The following is a 25404-nucleotide window of genomic DNA, read 5'->3' as shown; positions in this document are numbered from 1 at the left end:
ATTTTTATATTTATAAGTGACTAGCTAACCGCCCGCGGCTTCGCCCGCTTTGTGTAATACCTAATAAATAATATACTAAAACCTTCCTCTTAAATCATTCTATCTATTAAAAAAACCGCATCAAAATCCGTTGCGTAGTTTCAAAGATTTAAGCATACAAAGGGACATAGTGACAGAGAAAGCGACTTTGTTTTATACTATGTAGTGATATATAAAAATAACTCCTATGATAACAAAAATAGGAACAATTAAAAAATAAATGAACAGTATTAATATAACTTACCTACATGTCCAAGCTCTCTATGATATGTGAAACGCATGAAAGACATACACAAATATGCGAAAGTATCCCTGGCTCGGGAAAACGTAAATACGAGAGACACATTACACTAGTTTCACTTACTTTATTTGTAATCAAATACTTACATTAATTAATTGAGATTGCGACCGGTTTCATAGTGCAATTCCATCGAATAGTCAGTATTAGTACATTGATTGTACCAATGTTATTGGGAAAGTGTAGGTATGTCAAAGACTAGTCAATAGAAATTTTATGATCTTACAAAGAAAACCTCTTATCATGATTGGCCTCGTTACTAGCCTTCAGCTTAATATAGGTTAGATCTGCTTTGACAACATTGAATGATACCTAAAAGTAAAATAAATATATAGGTAGTTTACTGTTAGGCCTCGTAAAAGCATCTATAGTTTGATATATGGCAACTGTAGTGGGCACTGGGCACAATTTTAATCCATTGATATACCGTTGTGGAGCGTGACCAGTGGATAAAGAATTGTACTAGCGGACGTGAATAATTCATTTTGCGCCTAGTGAAATGCTATATTGAATGATTTCTATTGTACGCTTGACATTATCACCCTTTCCAGAGAAATATCTTTTTTTTTTACTATGATTTTTATTTACTATTGCTTAAATAGGTACAGAAATAGTTCAATATACTATGCCTTTTTACCAGATATTTATTTATATTAACGAATCCTCTGGGGTTTCAATTTCTATTATTTCTTCAAAAATACATAATGTGATTTTTTCGTATAATAAGGCAATTATGAAATTACTTACGTTCCAATCCATCTTAAGTAATAGGTTAAAAATGTAAATAAATAAAAAGAAATCGATAAAAATCAATACAAAAGGAGATCAAGTATCATAATTATGACAGTGACTATTAGTTGCACGCGAGATTAGTGCGGTAAATGCTAATACTGTTTAATTATACGCTGAGATATAAATAGAGATGTAGTTTTGTATTGATAGATATTGTCAGTGGGTTTGTAGGCTTAATTCCACGTTATTTAATTAAACTTCAAGTGTAGTGCTGTAAACAACGCGTCGGTCTTTTGTGCGCGTGACCCGTGTGTATCTCAATGTGCCTAATATCTTTATTGAATTATTATATTATTTGGATAAATAATATGCTAATGAAGTGGAATTATGTTCAAAATGTCTTCACCATTAAGACTTAAGAATTTGGAATACAAACTTTAATTGATATCGTTAGAGAAGAAATGCTTATTCGATTCTGGATATCGTTGATTGAGGTAATTTAATGCCTACCTTTTCTTTTATTTAGATATTATAGGTATGATGTGGTTTTGTAAATTAAGTACTATCCCTTTATCCACATAGGTACGCAGATTATTCTACAATGCTAAAACGTTCTTTATAATATTTATAATATAACAAAACCTAATACCTACCTATATCGACACACCTAGTTTTAATACTTCTATTATTGATTGATTAGAATCGTTTAATAAATGCATAAATTCTTGTTACAGGCACAAAACGGATTTGACGAGCTACGTCGCTATGTAAAACAAGGCAGCGACTTTAGTAAGGAGCTGGCGTGTATTCTACAAGAAAGGTAAGTAATAGACGCTCGTTACCTGAAAATAACATTACGTTCTAAAATACTACAATATTATGTGGAATAGATAATGGGGGTATAAATTATGTTGAAGCATACACTTGTTTTACCATATCCCAAGATAAACATACAGTAAAGCATGCTATTAAAGTTAACTTCTCATTTGTTTACACTCCAAATGTAGGTAAATTACCTAATACCTACTAAGTACGAGTTGTGTAATTGTGTTATCGTTACAAAAAAAAATCACCAATCACCATATTATAAAACTTTAGACTTATTACGTTCACGTTTCCAAATTCTTGTTAGTCTGAAAACATAAGTATCATATACAAGATCGATAAGCCTTCATATCGACATCTGAATTCGCTTTCTAGAGACGTGATGATCCAACAATGCAGTATTGTTTACAATTGCAAGCGAAGGCTTTGACGACTATTTTCACTTCTCGCAGTATATATATAAAGGTTTCAAACGACCTTGTCCGCTTGTATGCGTTTAAATTACAAGCAATTAGTAACTAAAGAGCTAATAGCCGTTCTAAAACATGTTAGAGGCAAAAAGTTACCTCATTTTCATAAACAATACCTTTATAAAATTGGTATGTGATATAACTATGTTTCTAGTTTTATATAAAACGCTAGCGGCAGTCGAACGTAAGGTTACGACAATGGCCACAAAATCATAAATAGAATGTCGCGTGCCAAAGCCAAGTGGGCCAAGACGATTCAAAAATAACGCATGCAGTGAACTCTCGCATCGCTTATTACCTTAAATAAGAATAACATAATCGTAATCCATGTAACATTTATAAAAACATAATTACGTTACGCCACAACGATTGTATTGGTTATTAACTCTTCCGCAACCCTTTTTATGTTAATGCATTACGAGAGCAGAGATATAAACTATAGAAACTTTCCAGGGTTGAAGCAGAAAATTATTACTCAAAATGTTTGGCAAAACTCGGGACGAAGTTGAGCAAAGCGTGCAAAGAGAGTGTAGGCTCTTGTGCAGATGCGTGGAAACATGTCGCAATGGAAATGGAGAAACGTGCCGAAATACACAGGTATTAAGCATGATTGAATGCATCGTTTAAATTGTTGTTACGTTTTATGCACATTTTTTTAATTAACGTGACTTACAGGAATTACTCCAGCGCACTAACGGAGGAGTTGGTTAAACCTATGAAAAATGTAATCGACAATCAGTTGAAATTAAGAAAGAAGGTGTGTATTGCAGTGCTAGGATTTAATTCAAACAAAAAAGGAAATACTTACTTAAAAATAAATTTAATTAAATTTTCAGATCGAAGGCAATGTTGATAAAACAACAAGAACGCTTTCCGATTGGAGATCAGCAGAAGTCAAATCGAAGAGGCAATCTCATGCCGCTGCAAGAGAAAACGAAAAACTCCAAGACGCTTCTCTAGAGATTAGGTTCGGCTATTTATCATGAACTTGACGAAACAGATGGTAGATTTTTTATCAATGTCGTCATCTGTTTCAGTCAAATCTTTCAGAAGGATCCTTCAAACTAACTAACTTGCCTTGCGATTAGCTATGCGATGTATAAGCAATGCGATTGTTGCCATGGGGGCGTCGAGGCCAAATCATTATTTTGCATTTTGTTTACAGCCGTATGTCGCGAAGTTCAAGTATGGGCCATATTCCGCATTCCATCTTGAGCGCCGCTCGCGCAGAGCGTATAACAAATTCGGCAAATGAACGAGATGCTGCTAAGCTGCAAGTCAAGAAAAGAAAGACTGAAGACGCCGTCAAAAAGACTGAAGCGGAATATTATAACGTATGTGTTCATGCGGAACGAGCAAGGTAATATCCTTCACAGTAATATAAATATTAATGTTACTATTACAGCATTGGTAACATATATTTGCTATCCAGGCTGGAGTGGGAGACGAGCGTAGTGAAAGGAGCGGGTATGCTTGAATCTCTGGAAGAAGAGAGACTCGCGCAATTAAAGAGCTCAGCCGATTGTTATCTCAGGTTGACGGCCGCCGTTCCACCGCAATTAGCGGAGGTAAGTGATAAAACATCGTAATAAGTAGAAATTTAAATGGTTGGAAACTGATTGTGTAACTGTGTTTCCCAGGCAACGAATGCTTTAGTGGGACCGATAAAGAATGCGAACGCTAACTTGGATATGAGAGTGGTGCGCGGCGTGCGGTCTGCGCCGGCGGGCGCGAGCGAGCAACTTCTTCCCGACTTCTATTGCGAACACACAACATTGGCAATGAATCGAGAGCGTCGTAAACAAGTACGCATCACTGTTATGTAATTACCCTTGAAATTATCGCAATGTCAACGAAATCTGTGAACGCTTAGTGAGATTGTAACTACGTCATCCATATATAAATGCAAAGTAAACTATAAAATTGATGTTGTATTTCGCAATATACTTAGTCAATTAAATTCTTGTAGTGATTTATTTATCTACTTATTTCAATCATGTAAGACTCCTTAATCCTTATACCTTTAACATATGATTAGAAAATATACGAAAATACAAAGTATATAGTATATAGTCATTTTTTTAAATACTTACTGTAATATAATAAGTACTTATTAACAAAAATTTATTAACTTTCAGGCTTTACTGAAAATACTGCAACTAGTTAAGCAAGATATCGAAAGAGAAAGGAAATCAAAGCAAGGATTAGAAAAATTATCAATGGCTATGAAGCAAACGCCGACGTTTGGAAATGACGACTCTCAACAAAATGTCGCAGATAAACTGTACCATGTAAGTATTATCATTGTATTATCACTGTTTAAACATTAACTTCAAATTCAATGAATCATACTAAAATTTCCTAGGAAGTTATGACGGTATAGGTATTGCATAATTTAGATGATGAAGCCGTGTGATTTGCAAACTCAAAGAAAAAGTTTGTACATTGTTACAGATCAAATACAAAAAATAGTTTTGCAATTCTTATACTTTTTATCTTTCAATATTTGAGTTAAGTTTCAATAGAAACGCTTCAGTGCAAAAACCTACTCATTTTATTATCTATATATGCTATAACGTTACTTTCCCAAAATAATTATTAAAATTGAAAAGTACAAGCAACAATATCAAATAATATACAAATCTTTATTAATTAACGTAGTGGGTGTGTATACTCAAATCACTTTCACCAATAAATATTTTCAATTATATCATTCCAGATGCGAGCAATGCTCACATATTTAGAAGCGATCAGATACAAAATAACGTCGACTTTAAGCGAACTGGACAGCAGACAAGCGGTGCAGCACCCTCTGGCAGCGCACATTCAAGTTATAAGAGATAAACAGGGCCTCCAACAAAGTATACTTAAAGTAAGTACAAAATTATATTAGTGAAGAAAATTATAAGACGCCCAGCGGCACCTAGCTCGTTAGAAATGACAGCAAATTGGATATTTCCTATTGCGTGTTTAGGGTGTGGTTGACGTAAACGAGCTAAACAACACCTGGATATTTACGTAGTCTGAGAACATTATAGATAATATTTACTTTCCTCGTGTTTATTCTGAAGCTCTCCAAGCCATAATGCAAATCAATACTTATTCATAAAATAAGTAGGTATTTGATCTAAATAATAATGAGCCAAACAGGTTTTGATGACAATGTTTATATATTTTCAGGTCCCGCCATGGTTGCAAGCGGACTATCAGAACGAAGTCAACAAGAACTTACAACCAAATTACACTGCTCTCACCAAGAGCGTGAACGGCGGTGAAGAGAGAGAGAGGCGGGACTCTATCATGAGTCGAGCGTCTAGCAAGTTACGCATAGAGCACCTGTCGTTCAGAAGGAACACAGAGCACAAGAGTGCGCCGACCACTCCGATATGCTCTGAGCTTCCATCGCCCACTGTGATACCGCCGCCCACTCCGGAAGCCCCTCCTCCGCCAGACAGCCCTCTGGACTGGAGCGAGCGCGGCGCTGGGGATGGCCTGTCCAACCAGCATGATAGCGACTTTGGTAAGGCATTGTTTTAGTCCTCCAGCAGTACTCATACTTATGTTAAGCGTTATAAGATACACTGAATGCTGATTAGTGATTACTAACGCATAATTTATTACATGCTTATGGAGGCTATTAGCTATATATGTATAATGCTACCCCCTCCATTTCTAATAAATATGGTAGTATCGGTCTATATCCATACTAATATTATAAATGCGAAAGTAACTCTGTCTGTCTGTCTGTTATTCAATCACGCCTAAACTACTGAACCAATTTTCATGAAATTTGGTATGGAGATATATACCCGAGAAAGGACTGCGAAATACCTATTTACCTTTTATTGCGAAATAATATGTACCTACGACGGGCGAAGCCGGGGCGGACCTCTAGTAATTAATAAAAAAAATGATATGTGTTTTTGCAGGTATTTTATACCACCATAGTTACCACCATATTATATGGCAGTTTTTTTCAATATTTGAAGAATAATAAAAACAACATGCTAATATTTAATGCTGTTTTCAGATGAATTCTCGTCCCAGAGCGATAGTTCAACAGATTTGAATTGTTTGGGAAAAAATGATGGAAGCGATGAAACACCTCAAAAATACATTGGAAAGTGTCGGGCTTTATACACTTATGAGGCAAGATTAAATGATGAGCTGACATTAGCCCCAGGTAAATTTTGTAATGTTCAACATGTAATATGTATATACTATTTAGTAATTAAAGTATTTATTGATATTAATGTAATAAGGTGCAATGCGATTTTGTAATATTAGCATATTTTAAATAATAATTGATATTATGTACTATGTATACTTAAATAAGTGTAATGTATATATTTGTGTGACATCTGACTAATTGCGGTTTATTTTACGATTATTCTAATAACAAATAACATCCGATGAATATTAATTTACAGGTGATATAATAAACATATATGAAAAACAAGACGACGTCTGGTGGAGCGGGGACCTTAACGGAAGTTTCGGTATATTTCCCTCGTCGTACGTCGAAGAAATAACATCTTGTATATAAGCGGGTATCATTACTGCATTTAGCAACAAATGTTATACAAAAAATCGTTATTTTTGTACATATAAGTATAATTAAGCTCACATCGAACCCAGTTGATTGTTTACTAATTTATTTCATATATCTTTGTTGTAAGTATTGTGAATAAGAATTCGACTGCACAAAGTGATACTTCAATAAAGAAGCATTAAACTTAGTTATATTGATGTTTAGCTACTTTATTTGTTGTTTTTATTTGTATCATATTTATTACATCTTACACGCATTATTTTTCTCAATAAAATAATCATTATATATCAATTTTATAATTTATACATGTATAATATAGTATGAAGTATTCATCAATTGTATAAATTATGATTAACTCGAAAGTGTCGACCTTGTGACATTGTTTTATGTTTACTTAGATATACATAGTCTTTAAATAATACCAAAGTATTGTATGTAATAAAGTTATGAACGCTCGTTAAATATTATTATTTCAATATTAAGTGGGAATCGATTAAAATGAAGTAGAATATAGGTACGTAAGAACGTACATACAATCCCTATGAAGCTCCTTCCTCTCTGTCTACATATCTTAGATATTAGAATAATACCAAACCTACTAGAAAATAAGCTACATGGTTTTATAAAATGAAAACACATTTGAGATGACAACACATCATTTATTAAAATATTGTTTATACATTAGGGTGTTGGCAAAATCGGACTAGTCCAAGGATATCTAAGGGTAGAATACAATATTCATATTAAGTAAACCAGCAATATTATACGGACAAGCAGTGCTACGCTTATATAATATTTAATTATCTGCTTCGTTGTCCTCATAGCACTGAACCGAATCGGCATTGATTACAAGAACGGACACTGCCTGTCCATGTGAGACCAATAATAATAATATTCTTATCATTGCGTTTTTCTTGGGAAGATAGCAAAGTGGTTAAAGGTTATGCGTTCGGGGCATCAAAATCACAATCCATCCTAGAGATGTATCTAAGTTTAAATTTTTATACGAAGAATAAGTAGCAAATGACAGTATCGCAAACTTAATTTCATATAAGCTTAAACGTAGAGTAAATTATGGTAAGATAAATGAAGCAAGATCGTGTAAATGGATTTTTGGCAAAAATACGTGCTATTTATTTAATTTTTAATTTTGATGCGGACGGCCGTAACATATTCAGCTTTTATAATTTTGATCAGTGTCATTCTAAGTAGAAAAATATGTGTTATTAAATACTGTTAACATTTCAAGTTGATAATAAAATAATCTACATGCGAGAAGTTATCATATGTTGCAAAAGCGTCATCATAAATTTACTTGAAATTTAATCCATCTATACAATCGTGCCCCGAATACCCAAATTTATAGCGTATATAATTAAAATTTTATTTGAAAATAGACACAATAAATCAATGAGCAATTTCACTATACTTAAATAATAATAAAAAGACGCATTGAAAATGCCTGCTCGCTATGCCCATTTCAAAACGAACACTTATCATTTTTGCCCAATTTCTAAAAAACCTGACCGTGTAAACGACAGCCAATCTAAGGGCAAACACTTCTTATTTTTACATTATAATATAAAAAGAGATGGTCTCAATATCAGTGGAACAACAGCGTCTTTTTCACAAAAGACATTGTAAAAAATGGAATAATAAACATACTTGTATCTATAACTACACATCTATTACATATTATACATACATGGATATTATGGCAAAATTGATTAAACTGTTTTATCGTTAACTACAAGTATTCGTGCTTCTTAAAAATAATATTATATTTGCTGAAAGAATTTGAGCAACGCTTTTCCTCGAGCGAATGATTAAGATTTTTTAAGAATAAATACGGATAAATTTCACGTATTTGTAGACTGGATCAGGAAATAAGGACCATGCATGATCCTTTCAATTATACAAAATAGTAAGTATAATGTTTATCATTAAATTGATTTATGCAACAAAATACCCCGTTGTATGTGGTGGAACTCTCAGAAGATATATTATTGAATAACAAGGATGTAGGGAATTAAATTGTTGCTATCGTTAAGGACATACCTATTATTAAGTAGAAAGCTGGTAAAATTCTGTTCTTCATCCATACTTTTGAGATAAACGTATACGCAAAAGAATTGCTCAAACCATTTCACTTATCACTTAAAAATGGCCAAATTACTCCGACAACAATTCCATCAAACAATTATCTCCTACAACATTAACTTATGAATAATCGTTTATCGGATAAACGATTAAATTCCCACGATTATTTGGACCGGTCCATGTTACTGTACAATCTAGCTCAAGCTAACCATACCTAATCGTAATTTAAAAGTACATTTAGTTACACTGCCACAGATTGAAAATATTAAATCCAAATATCAAGAACAAATTTTACTTCAAGCGTATACATACAAAATATGGATTAACAATAATCCTATATTTAAAATGTATATAAGTATCTGTGGGAGTGTAAATAAATTATTCTTTATGGTGTAAGGTGCATTAATTATTCCCGTTGTATTCTGTTATATTTATGATTTTAGATTATTAGAAAAGCAGGGATCTGTTTAAGTGTTTTATTGGGATTTTCTTCGCTTATGTCATCAGAAATACCCATTCCTATCATTATAACTTTACATTCATTAACACCTACATTTTAACTTTTACATTAATATTACAATTACTTATTAAAACATAGTAAAACAGACAATGTTATCCCTGCTTATTATGTCGCATTTACTTATAAGAAAAATAAGATGTAAAAATAACATTTCTGTATTTAAAGTGACGTAAGCACTCTGAAACATCGTTTAATCTCTTACAGGATAAAAGTCACGTTCGCGAGCAAAGCCGCAAGAAAAACTGCTAATGCGTCACACCTGTAGAATAATTATGTTATCCTATTATCCTCGTCTAGTCAACCAGGCAATATTGTATTATTTGTGCGTATTTAATATGATTTATTAAAGCAGTTGTGTGCAAAGATTGGTATTGAACAATAATAGAATTCCATTTTCTTTACGGCGCCTATTTTAATGTAATAGCAACACGTGGTTTAACCACTGACAGACGCGTTAAAAAACACAACCAAAAATTTTAATACAATCGCAAAAGCAAAAGTTAACATTGGAATAAAAAATAATATTTTATTGTATGGTGTTGAGTTAAAAGTAGAATACACACTATTAAACGGTTGAAGTTTATAATAACCAATAGCGGTATAGTAATATGGTCTCTGTAATAAAACCATTAAAGAACTCTTTACGAAACAACGAGAACAATCCGTGCACCTTGCAATACCGTATGTACACCTTTCATCTTCGCCATCACTGCAATAATAACCATTATGGCTCAAGTCCAGAAAATAGAATTCTTTTAAACCTTATATACAAAAATATGCATTACCCTACTACATGGCATCTTTACTGCAACTACTTTGGATACCCTACGATTCCAAACAGAACTGAAGACTTACAATCTACGTTATTTTATGCAAATCATGCCGGATTTTATTCATTTTGAATTTGATGTCCAAAGCAGTTCCGCACTATGATATTCACTAAACTATTTAGTACCATCATGCGCGTACATAAAATAGATATAACATTACGAGTAATACACACCTACAAAGAAAAGCTACAAGTTACGTAAGTGAAATACATACTACATATAATACAAAAGACACGATGAAGCAAATGAATGCTTCATCTTCATTTGAAGTGAATTTATTCACTGTGCACTGGTGAATGCCATTAAATAATAATATACATTTAATATTACTTTTCGATTATTATGCGGCCCGAGCGACCGTAATGTAGGCGTTAATTGTGTCAAGCGTGTTCAAAAAATTACACAGAGGACACCAAATCCGAGTCACTACGCTTCGCTCAATGTCAGCCTACAAACATTATATAATCATCTAGCAGTACATACTTAATCATAAAAACTCAACATCAAAAGCCGCGATCATATACTTTTTCCCCCGAGTAAAGTAAATGTATAAATTTTGAACTTTTCTATCACGAAATTTTTACTTTCATTAATAATAAGTAATATTTATCTTGGCAGTGACTAAAACCTTAATTTCTATTTGGATTTATAATTTGTGTAACAGTTCTATAATAGAAACCCCATACAATAAAATGAAACATTGTACTTTAGTTATATATAACTTACATGCTTTAAACTATTCTATATCTTATAATAACCATTATATTTTAAGATATTGAACAAAGTGATAAAAGAATATTCGTGAAAATTATGACTTATAGTGGAGCCAATTTAATAGGCAACATTTGTTGTCTATCAATTTTTTCTTCATAGGGTGGTAACCTGCATAAAAAGATCGATTAAAGTGAATTAATCGATACGGACTTGAAACATTTGTCAATCGAACTTGAAACACATGTCAATAATTTATGATAATTTTTATTCCCAAGTAATCAATGCATTCGATTCTAGATGTCAGATTTCGATTTTTAGAGTAACGTCTCTGGTATTTTAAAAGAAAAAAGGTTTATTGACACAAAATTGTAGCGACGTCAGTTCTTTAAATCAGAAATTGTTTATTATGTTTAGAATGGTTTATCAGTAAAATCAAATCCTAAAATTACTTATATCGGTTATTATTATAATAAATATGTAATCGTAATTGAAAAAAGTTAAGCAAATGTGCAGTTCTAACAAAACGAAATATCATGTTATTCTATGTTGTCGTTACTAGGTTACGTTGTTGAATTTTGTTGAACTGTCAAATGTTGCCTATTAAAATGGCTCTACTATAATCATTTCAACAATGTACATAAAAAAGGAAAAATTTAATAAATAAATAAACGATGAAAATTATGTGTGATGTGATGTAGTGATGCGGTTAAAAAGGGTGAGGAATTAAAATAAAACAAAAAATATAAATAAATCAAGATTAAATTTGTAAAAATACAAATAATCAAATATTTAACATACAAATGAGGAAATAAAAGTGTGCCTGAACAGATATAAGTATTGGAAACATGCATTGGAAAGAACATTTTAAAATACAAAGTCATTTAAGTATTAATTAAAATCTCTTCAGGGACACATGTAAAAATAAATGCGAAACTAAATTCTTTTCAAACCACGAAGGGAAGGAACATAGGTACATATAATATTGCATTATTCATAAAATGAAATTTAACGTAGACATATAACTAACATACCCAAAAAAATTAACATAGTCGTGTGATGCATTGAAATTTACAAATGGACGAAGGAACTTAAAATTATTATGAAAATATATTATGAAAATATCTAAGAAAGTATAAGACTAGATATTGAGCGATTATATGGAAATGTAATGATAGATCAGTTAAAATTACCTCGACCTCGGCTAAACTTATCCAACTAATACCTATATACAACACATATATGAGCTGTGCTTTGTTTCAATTAATTTTCATCAAATGACACTTAAAATTAGAGTTACAATTGAAAATATTTACACGTCTATAAATACGGTCACAGTATATTCTTAGTCCAATAAATATATAATAATAATCAACGTAATGTAAGAAGCGTCTGACTTTTATAAGCGTAGTAATAAGCAAAGTAACGTATACGGATCTTATATAATTAATAAATTAACTCTGTTGTGCTTTTAGCGCAATACCAACTAAAATAAACTTTGGCTAAAAGTAAAATATCACACAGCGAACAGAATGTATGTTCATCGACTATGAGCAAAATATTCCAACCGCTCGAGGCGAATAAATCAGAAAACAATATAATAATTATATTTACACGCATGCTATATGAAAAAATAAATATTATTATGCTTAGCATTCGAAAATAAACATTTAATGCAGATCAACCAAATAATAGTAACGTTTGCGTCGCACGGTAGTACAGCTTATGATACGTTTACGTCCATTTTAGATTATTATCACTTCTAAAACTAATACCCTTCATAAGAGTGAACCCATCACAATCGCATTGTGCTACCCTCGCTGAAACTAATTCGCAAAAATATATACCTAAAATAATAAACTGGCAAGATTTGTAAACGCTACTAAACATTTCAAACTAAACTTTAACAATTCGTTAAAATTCGTAACACAAGTAAAATAATAATATATAAAAAATTGTATCACATGTTTTTGCTCCAACCGGATATAAAACCCTAACTACCGATCAAAAAGACAATCCACAAATTTGTGTGCAACGTATTGTCGGAATCATTATTACGATCGAAACGATTAATCGATTCGAATATCACTGTATCGATTTCAATACCATGTACGAGAGAAAAATATTGAACATCGAAGTAATCGTTTTAATCGAAATTTATCACTATTTAGTCTGATACCAAATGTGACGTCGGTATCATCGTAAGGAAACTTATACTATTGGCAGTGTACTAAGTCAGTATGAACCGCTATACGAACCGAATTATTATGCGTCACGAGAAACATTATTACAGCAACAATATCGTATTAAGTAATTAACGCTAATACAATTAAACATTTTTAAAAAGTGGAATATATCATTACTATTGAACTTCTATTTTAAAATGGAATGTACACGTTTCATTTTTGTTTTACTCGAGTCATCAACCTTGTAGTACTGTGGCACTTTTAGGCATTTTTTTTAACTTAGGCCTTAACAATATGCAATAATTAAGACCTTTTTTAACTCCGAAATGAAGACAGAAAAGGTTTTTCATAAATCGATACAAAATTGATGAATCGAGTTACAACATCTCGTCACAAAAATATGTATAATTAAATTCTAGGCAGTATTTGCTGTGTAATACATATATAAAATAGTCGAATGTTCGGACAGATGATCGATGGAGAATGAATAATTAATAGTTATAGTATAATTTAAGACCTAGAGACATAGGTTGTTAGGTACAATATGTAAGTAAGTTTTAAACGCCAAAATATTAATTATGTTATCATGAATTATCATCATATTATACAAGTTTCTGAATTAAATATTACTAGGTATTGGCGATTAAGCGAGATTTTCTATTATAATCAAGTTGAACCAATTTTATTTAAAATTAGTGACTTGAATATTTTATTAAGAATTAAAAGTACAACCGAGATCTGAAGGTTTATATTGAAATCATATTGTATTACCTAACGACCTATCCTCTCATAGATTTTAAATACGACAGCTTACACTTAACTTACAAATAATAAATTCATATCGAAGAATATGCGGTTAATTATAATAGCTACACATATAATTATGTAATAATATAAGAGTGAAATTCTCTTAGGATAATACTGGATAATTATGAAAAGAAATTTAACTCCCCTTGAAGAGCACGTCTTTGAGATACCTGAAATAAACAATGACACTTAGCTAACACTCGAGTTTGTAGACAATGAGCGGTACTCTAATACAATTTCTAATAACTTATTAAAAGAATAAGTTATTTTTGTTATTGTTCAAATAAAATAGATGTAGGGGTCAGCGCATACGGGCCACCACGAAACATATAAAAAAATATGTAAAGTGGTTGTCGTTGTCCACCGGCTGTGGTCGGTGTTAAGAAGCATTTTTGATAAAAACTTCAAAAGTAAAATTTACATAAAATCACAGCTGCACAGCTTCTCCTGCCCCCATTGAAGTATTATCTTCACAAGTTGATAAAAATAAAAAAAAGACGGGTTGCACTCCGGGAGTGCCGGCAGAAGTGAAAACTTGATTATTAACTAAGATTAACGTTGAGCATGTTTGATATCCATCCGTCTTACGCTTTTTCGATCAGGTCACGTGTCCTGACGCGAGTTCAAGAATTTATACCCATTACAGAAAAAGTGCTCAACGCCGCTAAAGAAGTTTTCACTTCAATAAAATATTTACAAAAAACACAGCTCCACAGTTTTATCTATTCCCCTACACTCACCTAGTGCGCGCGAATCTGGTTGAGATCGTCGTCCGAGTCAGTCGGCGGAGCGTGCTCGGAGCCGGCGAGCACAGTGAGGTGGGTGGAGTCGCTCTGCAGTGTGCTACACTCGCCGCCGGCGCTGCCGCCCCAGTTGCCGCATTGTGCCTTCTTCTGTAGCGCTTGCACGTATGACTGGAATGGGAAATTTATTTATTAAAATATAGATATCACAATAGAAATACATGTACTTAATGGTTTTTAAATAAATCTATATTCAAGTAGAAATCTCATGTCTCAGTCATATAGCTAAAAAAGGAAGATTACAAGAAATGCGATTTCTGAACTCGATTAGCATCGAAAGCCTGTATAGAGAAGATGCGCTCTAATCTGTTTTACTTATCGTTTTTCTTTACGGTCAAGTATTCAGCCATGTGTCTTTCATTTAATAAAACCGATGAATCACGCGTTCACCACTGTAGGTACCAAGTCTCCACAATCTGTAACTATTAACTAAAACTGACCTGCGATATGACGTCACCATGCGCCGTCCGCACCTCGTACAGGTATCTTATATCTTCATCTCACCAAGCGAGGCGGCTGCGCCTTAAGACGACGTTTAAGGCGCTTATACCTGGTTATAATATTTCAGGACAATTTTCACACACGGCACGATCTGATCCCATACTAAGCTTTCGCTTGTGTTGTTACTAAAAATATTCCCGCAACTGACCTGCGATATGACGTCACCGTGCGCCGTCCGCACCTGGTACAGGTAGCGGTACTTGCGCTGCTTCATCTCGGCGCGCTGCTCGCGCGTCACCGGGCGAGGCGGCTGCGCCTTAAGGCGACGCTTTTGGGCGCTTATACCTGGTGGAAATTATACACGTGGGGTAAATTGTAAGAAATATAAAATTCTGTTTGGATGAACGGTTCTAGATTCAATTTTCAAGTATCTTGAGTTGGATGGACAATTTATCCAGGGAATATTTAGGCTATAATATGTGTACTATGCTGATCTATGTATAGGTTTTTGCGGCCTGTAGTTTTAAAATTTAAAAAAGGAATTAAAGAACGGCAAAAGTCATCGCGGTCCAGAGAAGTAGATAGCAGAACTTATAGCAGTCGATAACTCGCCGTAAGCTTTAGGGCTTTTACAGATTTCAACTTAGCCATTATTACACCAGGAAAAAATTAACTGACGCACAAGCTCAAGTTTATGACTTATAGACAACGCTGATTGTCCGTTGACTAGGGCTTCTAGACAATTGGCAGAAGAATTCGCTATCGTTATTCATTGACATAAGCTTATGACCTTCTTATGACGTTTTGCTAAGTATTCGAATCGTTATGAAAAAATACAAATTGCGGCAGAAAATCAATATATATGAATTGGACACCACTGCTACGTTTTCTTGTGGGGTTCCGGGTTCACAATCCATGGATTCTCTTAAGATAGACGTATCAGAGGCCACGGATCAAATTCAACCGGATATGCAGCCCTTAAAATTCGATTACTCGGATGCGTGCCATCGTAAGTAAATCGTAAATCAAATTCTATACTAAATGGCATATGGAATTGTCTTTCGAATAAAAAAAAAAGAAATTTGTGAATAACTCACACAGCCCGTTTTATTGTATTTCATAATTTACCCGTTCTTACTGAAAAACCTTTTATAAAAAAAGCCGTGTTCGTTTAACAACACTAGGTATTTATAAAGAAACGACTGAACAGATTTTATTAATCTTTGATTTGTTGGATTTATCTCCACCTGGACTAGGATGATAACTTGAATTTTATAAAACTAAAGGAGAAACCGAATCTATCCCGAAACATAATAAGACAGAACTGTTCCTTTAGTTTTTTTTTGGGAATTAATGATTCGAATTTCGTTTGAATTTATCAAATTCATTATTATGTTCAACAGGTCATTTATAGAGTACGGCTTTAGGCCATACACTAATGCTCCGCTCATATTTGAGCGGGGAAGAAATGAAAATTGTAGCCTAAATATTCCTTTTGAGAGCAGGCGAAGTTCCGTGACGCTACAAATTGGACGCCACTGTTTTTGGAAATGTTGCTTAAAACTGAATTGATAATAGTTGCCCTAACTTTGTACAAACTGTCCAATAAGTTTGTACTTGTGAGCGAAGTTAAAATAGTCGTTAAGTTTTTTGGAAGTTGTCACTAGAATGAGAAGTCGTTAAGTATTCTGAAATTTTCCAATTTGTGGAGCGATTTTATTTAAGTTGTTCTTTCCGTGGAAGCAACCGCAATTACAATTTATGAATAACGATTTATATTAAGAAAAAGCCGATTGTATTGGTTCTCATGTTATGATGCTACGAAAAAGATGGATTCCTTTTTGTATCCATAGACTTTTCTTCTATATAATCATTGATATGTTCAATACAAATATTATAAAGAGGAAAGGTTTGATTTTTTGTTTGTTTGTTTGTTTGTATGAATTGAATAGGCTCCGAAACTACTTGGCAGATTTGAAAAATTCTTACACTGTTGGAAAGCTACATCATTTCTGAGTGACATAGGCTAGGTTTTATCCCGGAAATCCCACGGGAACGGGAACTATGCGGATTTTTTTTTTAAAACGCGGGCGAAGCCGCAGGCGGAAAGCTAGTGTTCAATATTTATTCAAAACTTTATAAAACATGGCTATTCAGTACTTCATTTCATACTGCTATTCAGTAGTTTAAAACACTGATAATTATCTATATTTGAAAAAGTTACTCAGAATCAAAATCGATCGATATACAATTAGATTTTTAATTAAATCTTTATAAGAAACAAGACGTTGGTCTGATAAAATATTTTAAACATATTTACACATTATTTAAAACGGCATTTTATTTTATTCTCAAACAAGCTAAGATTTTATGAGAACTTAGAAAGAGTTTCCTGGAAAACATCTATTTCTTGTAGTCAAATGGATCGTATTTATTCTTCCTCTTCTGAAAGAAAATCTCTATTTTAAAAGCACCACTTTACGTCTTCATTAAATATTACAAATAAATATTGCAAACCCTTTATTTCGCAAAGGTATTTATCACACCGAATCCATTAAAATTCCAAAAACTGCATTGAAAACTCAAAAACAGATACGCGAGAAACCGTTTCACATTATTTATAGTAGATATAAATGACTACCGCGTATCAAATCCTCCGAAAACTATTACAGTATGAAAAAGTTCTAATATAAACTTCACTGAATTTAGAGAACTCGCGACTCACGACCGTCGATCCCGAAGCGAGAATACGAAATAACCCTTTAATCTCGAATCACATCTACTTATATTATTGTCATCCTATAGAAATACATGATTAAACAGCGCGCGCACATACTATAACATATTCCAATAAAGGAATAGAATCTATAAAATTACTAGCTACATCTACATTTTAATTTAATATGATGAAAAGGTAAAATTTGTGTTATTGTGTGTACGGAATGAAATCAAAAATTACTCTCGATTTTATAAATTCTTTTACCATTTGAATATTAAATTTTGTAGTTATAGGTACAGGTATTGAGAAACTAGATATTTGTTCGTGGATTTTCTCTTGTGTATAAAAATATCGACTATCAACCGATTAGATTCTCCCATGACTAAGCTACATTAAATTATAGTGAAGAATATTCTATAATGTATTTAATAACCGTAGCTCAATCGACAATTAATGAACTATACCAAATTTAATGTACTTCAAAGAAAGCGTGGTCATTGGGTATTGTACTTTTATTAAATACTAGCATTCCGCCTGCGGCTTCGCCCGCGTTTTCAAAAAAAAAACCCGCATAGTTCCCGTTCCCGTGGGATTTCCGGGATAAAACCTAGCCTATGTCACTCAGAAATGATGTAGCTTTCCAACAGTGAAAGAATTTTTCAAATCTGCCAAGTAGTTTCGGAGCCTATTCAATTCATACAAACAAACAAACAAAAAATCAAACCTTTCCTCTTTATAATATTTGTATAGACATGTACAGATTGATAAAAATGCTATAAGTATAAATATGTATGAAATAAATTTTTAATTGAATATATCTGGGAAAAACATAATTTTTTTTTTTTTTTTTTGCCATTTTTTGGCAATTTTGCACTTCTAACTCACATTGCATCTAGTCTATTCCTGTTTCAAACTTCACCAAAAGTGGTTCAGTTGTATTGGCAAATTAATGATTCATACACAGGCAGTTACTTTCACATTTTATGTACTAAATTTTTTAAGATTATTTTAATTATGATTTAACTCAAAAACTACCTGTAAGTATTTCAAAAGTTCCTTCATCATTAGAAAACTACCTACATATTTACCTCAAAACATAGGAAATTTTTCATCCCGTTCACCCCAAACAAAGCCGGAGAAATTGGCTAGTTAAGAACATAATGTATAGTGTAGTACTCACTCTCTTCATGGTATATCCCCGTGGCGGTGAGAGCGCACTGTGCGGTGAAGCCAACTATGGCCACCGTGGGCCAAGCGGCCAACGTCAGCCAAGAGATGGTACACGGTGGCGGAATAGCTGGCTCTAGTTTTGCACGTTCCCATACCTTCAGAAACGTTGAAACTTCATTTATTTGCAAATCAGAGATATTTAAAATACGCAGAAGTGTAGGTACGTAATTATTACGATTGAACGTAGAGATAATTTGCAAGAATAAAAATCAAGAAATAAAAACATTGTATGTATACAGAATATACCTAATACATATAGCTTTCACTTATACATAGTACGAAGATAAGTAATGCCATAAATAAACGTTTGTTTGTTGTTTTTGCAAGCGATAGCTAAATAAGTTAAGGCAATTACACGGTTCAACGACCTTAATGATTCTGTCACTACATTTGAATTTGTTTTTTTAACCGCCCTCTATAAATATACATCGTTGTTGAAATAAAAGTGACCAAAGATTATGGAATTGTATACTGTATCGTATTGTATCGTAATGTGTTAGTGGTTTCTACCTAATTTATGTTTTCTCTGAGAGGCAGTAACATATTACATTTATGAATAGTAAATATTGTGTACTATGTATGTTGTAAATGTAATGTAGGAAGACTCATCTTTCAACATTAACCGTTATAAGCAAAGTCTCTACTACATGACCCATTCTGGAGACCTTAAAATGACTAAGCAAGTAATTATAAGTTCTAGAGTGGGGAACAGTTAAGAAAACATCGATTTAGAAATTAATTTTATTCAACACGGACTCTACTATATTCTGGAGACCTGGTGATGGCTAGGGTGGAGAACATCTCACCTACAGAGATATAAAAGATGGAATACATTATTTGACGTAATTCTATAGAACGGCCTCTACCATGTCATGGTGTATCGAATGGTAATGGTGACCAGGCAAATGTATTTAGCGTTCTCTGTATATCTCTTCATACCTAGTAGGAATATATGCATGCAACCTACACACACCGAAAAAAATAGGGGAACGGACAAGAAATCACGTTTTTTTCGACTTGTTATGTATTTTGTAGTTAGTTCGGGGTTAATTTTTTAAATCCCTTACGTCTTTGAAATGATGACGAGAAATAAAATGTGTTTCGATTTTTAAACATTAAAATATTATACCCCTTTAAGAGTTTGGTGCCTATTTATCGACTATATAGCAGCTTCAAATCAAAAATATTATAACGTGTTTTAAACTGAGTTTTTTTTTCTACTGTTTATCTTTGAACACATTACAAAATGAGTGATTTTCCTGCGACTGAAGTTACCAGAGCCTATGACTATGACTGATATGGGTCATACCTTCCGTACAAAGAATACAGTGTTAGTTGTGTCGGTATCTATAAAAACTCGCATAGTTCCCGTTCCCGTGGAATTTCCGGGATAAAACCTATCCTATATTACTCGTGGATAATGTAGCTTTTGAATGGTGAACGGAATTTTTAAAATCGGTCCAGTAGTTTATGAGCCTATTCATTACAATCAAACAAACAAACAAACAAAGTTTTCCTCTTTATAATATTAGTGTAGAAGAAATCATCGGTTCACCCAGTTAAAAGTGCGGAGGTAACGGAACCAACAAAAAATTCAGTTGAATTGAGAATTTCGTCCTATAATGGCGTCGGCTAAAAATGTTGCTATACGTTTATGTCAGTTTTGACTTTCCTACGATTTTATACAATAATATAAAATTAAATGATTTTATACAATATAAAAAAAAATTGCTGATTTTCGGCGGTATGGCGACCATTTGGAGCAGTCTGAAAAGTATGGCATGGCGATTTTCGTACATGGCTACTGGACGATGATTACCTGTGCAAAAATTAGCCTGGTACAAATGGTCGAATTTTTTTTTAAATCAACGCATTCACGTCGGTATTGTGGGCTGTAAATTACACCGGAAAAGTATGGCATGACACTACCGCCTACTTCTTTTTTATGGGCTATCGGTAAATCCTAAAATTTTTGTGTTACAAATCGTTTGCCTTCCGTAATTTATCCGACGAGTTCGACTAACGCCCTCGCGACTAGTCTGCCGGTACCACTGTTCTGACCATGATTTTTCTTTTTGTCATTGCGTACTAAGACCACTGTAGAACCGCCATCCGGTTACAAATGACCCAAAATTTTGTGTCAGTATCTCCCGGCTTTGGATTGTTTTGGACCCTTAAAATATACGATAGAACAGCAATTAATCTTTTTTAAAAAATATTCAAGGCACAGGGAAAGTCTGGTTACTGTTTTATAGGTATGTGTTTTCTCATAATATTTTACTGTCAAAAATTATCAACACTGGATATTATTCAATGACGCCTTTCAAAAACAAAACTAATTTACAAACAGATTTTTATATCTTTACATACCTATTTTTAACTTTCATTTCATGAACTGCTCATGTAAATACCTATTACAATCTGGTTTAATTTAACAAAACATTCAATTCGGTGAATTTTAGCGTTATTTTGCAAAAAAAACCGCACGTACAGTCCCCCGTCCGAGTCGAACTGACACCGTCAAATTTCGTCGAAAATATGCAATAGAGGTGAGGTTTTATGTGGGTTTTATTATAAATTCGAGTTTTTTCTTGATAATTTAACGATAATAATGAAAATTGAAAAAACAATCAATACAAATTGTTACAAATATCATAACATATTTTTTGGTATAAATTTCATGTATAAATATGTAGCCGTTTTCCTAACAAAATGCGTTTTATGTTCAAAAAGGGGTTGATTTCTATGTATTTTTTTTATGTTTAGGCCGTTCTAAACTGAAAAGTAAACAATACACTTTGTTAATTATATCCTTGAGTATCACATATATTTTTTTTAAGACAATCGTACCAACAGTTTCCTCAACAAAATTCAATATGTATAAGGTGTTTTCCGGTTTTGACCATAGTAATCCCCTTAAAACAAGGTTAAAATTATCTTGAATAATGTTATAATAAGTATAATTTATTAACAATATCTATTAGGAAAGTGTCCTATGAGTATCTTTGTGTCTATGCCAATTTATACGACAACGGTTCAATGATTAGGTAGTGCTAAAAATAGAATATAAGATTGAATACATATTGCAAAATTTCGAAGTATTATGCAGCCATTCTCATGGTTACGTGTGGGCGTCACTAAGTCAAAGATTATATTTATATCTTCCCCATAAATGTTCAACGATGTGATCAACTTTTCGTATTTTTAATCGCACGATAACAAGTAGGCCAAAGGTCAAACGAGAAAAGAACAAAAAATTCAAATTTATGCCCAGCACTCCACGGCCTTGTTTATGTAAATAATGATAAAACTATATTAACTGTTATATTTATAGCTTTAATGAAAATCTTCCAGAACTATACCTACTAAAAATACTTAAGTTTTGAGAATAATTTCGTTTGTTTCTTCATTTAATACAACAACCACAATAATAACAATTATTTATTTACATTTCGAAAAACAAGTTATCATTTTTATCACAATTACTTACCCATTTTAACATCACCATTCGTTCAATGAAGTAATCCAGAGAAGTGGCTATAACCGCACCTCCATACACACTAGTACCGAATATTGTTAGAACTGCAAATAATACAAACAACTATTTACATAATAACTGTAAAAATATAAAATTCTGTGACTTAATTCTCCCGAAACACGTTGACAGATTCTTAAGATTTTGTGTATATGGCCCATGATAGGTCTCATATTATTACGACTTAAAAATCGTCATTATTATTGGAATTAAGAACTCTTATAAATAATTGGGGATTTTTGGGAACCAGTTCTAATATAATACGTGGAGATGAAACTTAAGTGTCTTTGAGAGACGCTTACCTATACGCTAATTTCATTCTAGACCAAGGTGATAACCGCGTTAAGCCTCAGTGTAATTTAATTATTTGATAAGCTTAAAAATGTTCTAGTATTTACATAGAAAATATTTTACAATTAAGAACTTATAGATTGAAATTTTACTAAACTATTGAACACGTGATAAATATTAATTAACTGAGAATGCTGCTCTATGAAATTGGATAAAACTGTACTTAAAATTCGCCTGGTTTTAATCCGCACAAAATAATGAAGTTTTCATCAATGTTTTGGAACATCAACATAGTTACCTATCCAATATAAGTTGGTCCAATAATAGTGTAACTAAAAACTTTTAATTGAAACGATAGCCGGGATCATAGAACATAACTAAGCTAACTAGGTGGACTAAACTAACAAAGTGTCGTTGCAGATAGCAATAAATATGATACAATATTATATATGATAGCGACAGATGAGTCAGTCCTACAACCCGATTGTGTGATAATGCCTTATCAATATCGAAAGATGTAAACTAAACACGAGAACTGCAATAAAAGATTAAATTTACCTTTCTTCCAGTACAGGTTGAAAACTGCAAAGCATATTCCAGATAAAAGCAATACTACCACGCAAAGCCAGTACTGAAACAAACAAATACGTTTTTATTATTATATAGCACCAGAGTGATAATTAATTATAATTAATGTCACCTTTTTTAGGCTTTAATTAATATTATAATTAATCTATCAACAATGATCCCACCTGTTTTGCTTTATATAGAGATTTTGATTAGCCTATATAGATATTAGACATAACACAATAAGAGAATATGACGTTTCAATTAATACAAGTTCTATATTTCTCAATAATTGGCTATTATTATTAATATCGCCTAAAAGTTGCTATAGTAACTGTTAGTTATGATATATATAATAGAGATTATTCTGCGACGTGCATCGATACAGCGGTATTATCAATAATAATATACATTTAATGTTGTAGCAAACATACGACACAAAGTGAAATATATTTCAATCTAAATAAATAATGCTATCCGATGTACTCGAAACATTCGACGAACCAGCCATTTCCATAGAGATCGATTCGCAAAGCCTATTGCATATTGTATCAGACGTAAACAACAGCCCTACTTTGCCCGACTAGACAATTTAAACTCACTTCCATGTATTAGACACTAATTAGGTATTTAGTCGAATGCAAATGCCACTCCGTGGGCGGTACGGTATCTGAATATTATAGCTGTTGTGTATTCACATACAAGTATAGTATGTTACGTACTCATTATACACGTCACATGCAGTCAGTAGGTGTATGAAAGGGTGCAAACCTAACACAGCGCATCTTTTCCCTGATCAATAATACAATACATCCGAGTGATGCAGTCACTAATGGGTGTTATTCGTAACTTTCGGCTTACGGTCTACTCTCCATCTTCATAGAAACACATACATAGGTGACAAACAAACTTTGCACCAGCACATTATACATACATGACTTCGCTAAGCTGGAAAGTGAAAAGAATTCGCAAAGGAATAAAATAATTAAGTACATTGAAATTACATTTGTGACTCGTCTGGTCGAGTGATATTTTATTAATTACAACATATTATAATAATAGCATTGTGTTTGTATCACCATATGCAATATTGTATTATATAATTGTAATAATTAGTACAATACTAATAAATTGTCAACACTACATGGTACATTGCAATCAAGGAATCAAGGACGGAAGGAAGGTGTTTCAACTTTCAAGGAATCGCAATAAAACAAATCTTTAGAAAATATAAAGCGATTCTCGCAATCGCGTGTCCTATATAAACAGGATGTTCAGAACAGCACAAACGTGCCAATTAATTGATCATTAGTAATTACATTGAATTAACAGATTCCGATGAAAAACAGACTACCTTGCAGTGTACACGAAAGTATCGGAGCACTAATAATAATTATCGTGAATTATCTGTAGGTACATTATATAATCATCACTAAATTTAAAAAACAAATATTCGCATAGCAAATTATCATTGAAACGATAGCACTTTTATAGATAAGTGAACACACGTCAACGCCTTTCACGTATTACTTTCACCTTTACTTTTACATCTGTAGGATTGTTAACTTTATATAGTACTAGTGGTCCGCCGGCTTCGCCCGTGGTACATATTTCTCAATAAAAAGGAGCCTATGTCCTTTCTCGGGTATCAAAATATCTCCATACCAAATTTCATGCAAATTGGTTCAGTAGTTTAGGCGTGATTGAGTAACAGACAGACAGACAGAGTTACATTCGCATTTATAATA

General features: G+C 32.8%; 2 protein-coding genes across 2 annotated transcripts in view; one reads left to right on the top strand and one right to left on the bottom strand.

Moving 5' to 3' along the window:
• The window catches only part of Nost (Nostrin), a 36856-nt gene extending 29484 nt beyond the window's left edge, over nucleotides 1–7372 (top strand). Inside the window, exons 3-14 of the mRNA XM_090103902.1 lie at nucleotides 1804–1889; nucleotides 2818–2961; nucleotides 3040–3121; nucleotides 3201–3331; nucleotides 3530–3724; nucleotides 3797–3932; nucleotides 4005–4169; nucleotides 4503–4655; nucleotides 5084–5236; nucleotides 5545–5884; nucleotides 6395–6547; nucleotides 6795–7372. Coding sequence (XP_089960028.1) covers nucleotides 1804–1889; nucleotides 2818–2961; nucleotides 3040–3121; nucleotides 3201–3331; nucleotides 3530–3724; nucleotides 3797–3932; nucleotides 4005–4169; nucleotides 4503–4655; nucleotides 5084–5236; nucleotides 5545–5884; nucleotides 6395–6547; nucleotides 6795–6910 — 1854 coding nt within the window. The 3' untranslated portion in view covers nucleotides 6911–7372. The remainder of the gene's footprint in view (nucleotides 1–1803; nucleotides 1890–2817; nucleotides 2962–3039; nucleotides 3122–3200; nucleotides 3332–3529; nucleotides 3725–3796; nucleotides 3933–4004; nucleotides 4170–4502; nucleotides 4656–5083; nucleotides 5237–5544; nucleotides 5885–6394; nucleotides 6548–6794) is intronic.
• Nucleotides 7373–11821: 4449 nt separating this feature from the next.
• The window catches only part of LOC149911181 (transmembrane protein 198), a 29088-nt gene continuing 15505 nt past the window's right edge, over nucleotides 11822–25404 (bottom strand). Inside the window, exons 5-10 of the mRNA XM_090103890.1 lie at nucleotides 23648–23720; nucleotides 22754–22845; nucleotides 19214–19358; nucleotides 15523–15659; nucleotides 14811–14984; nucleotides 11822–14240 (exon numbers count right to left, since the gene is read on the bottom strand). Coding sequence (XP_089960016.1) covers nucleotides 14811–14984; nucleotides 15523–15659; nucleotides 19214–19358; nucleotides 22754–22845; nucleotides 23648–23720 — 621 coding nt within the window. The 3' untranslated portion in view covers nucleotides 11822–14240. The remainder of the gene's footprint in view (nucleotides 14241–14810; nucleotides 14985–15522; nucleotides 15660–19213; nucleotides 19359–22753; nucleotides 22846–23647; nucleotides 23721–25404) is intronic.

This window comes from Colias eurytheme, chromosome 1 (assembly GCF_061535395.1).
Source record: "Colias eurytheme isolate Ceu_HAF_F1 chromosome 1, ilColEury1 Martin Lab GWU primary, whole genome shotgun sequence".
Classification (NCBI taxonomy): domain Eukaryota; kingdom Metazoa; phylum Arthropoda; class Insecta; order Lepidoptera; family Pieridae; genus Colias; species Colias eurytheme.
This window is presented reverse-complemented; position numbering and strand designations above follow the sequence as displayed.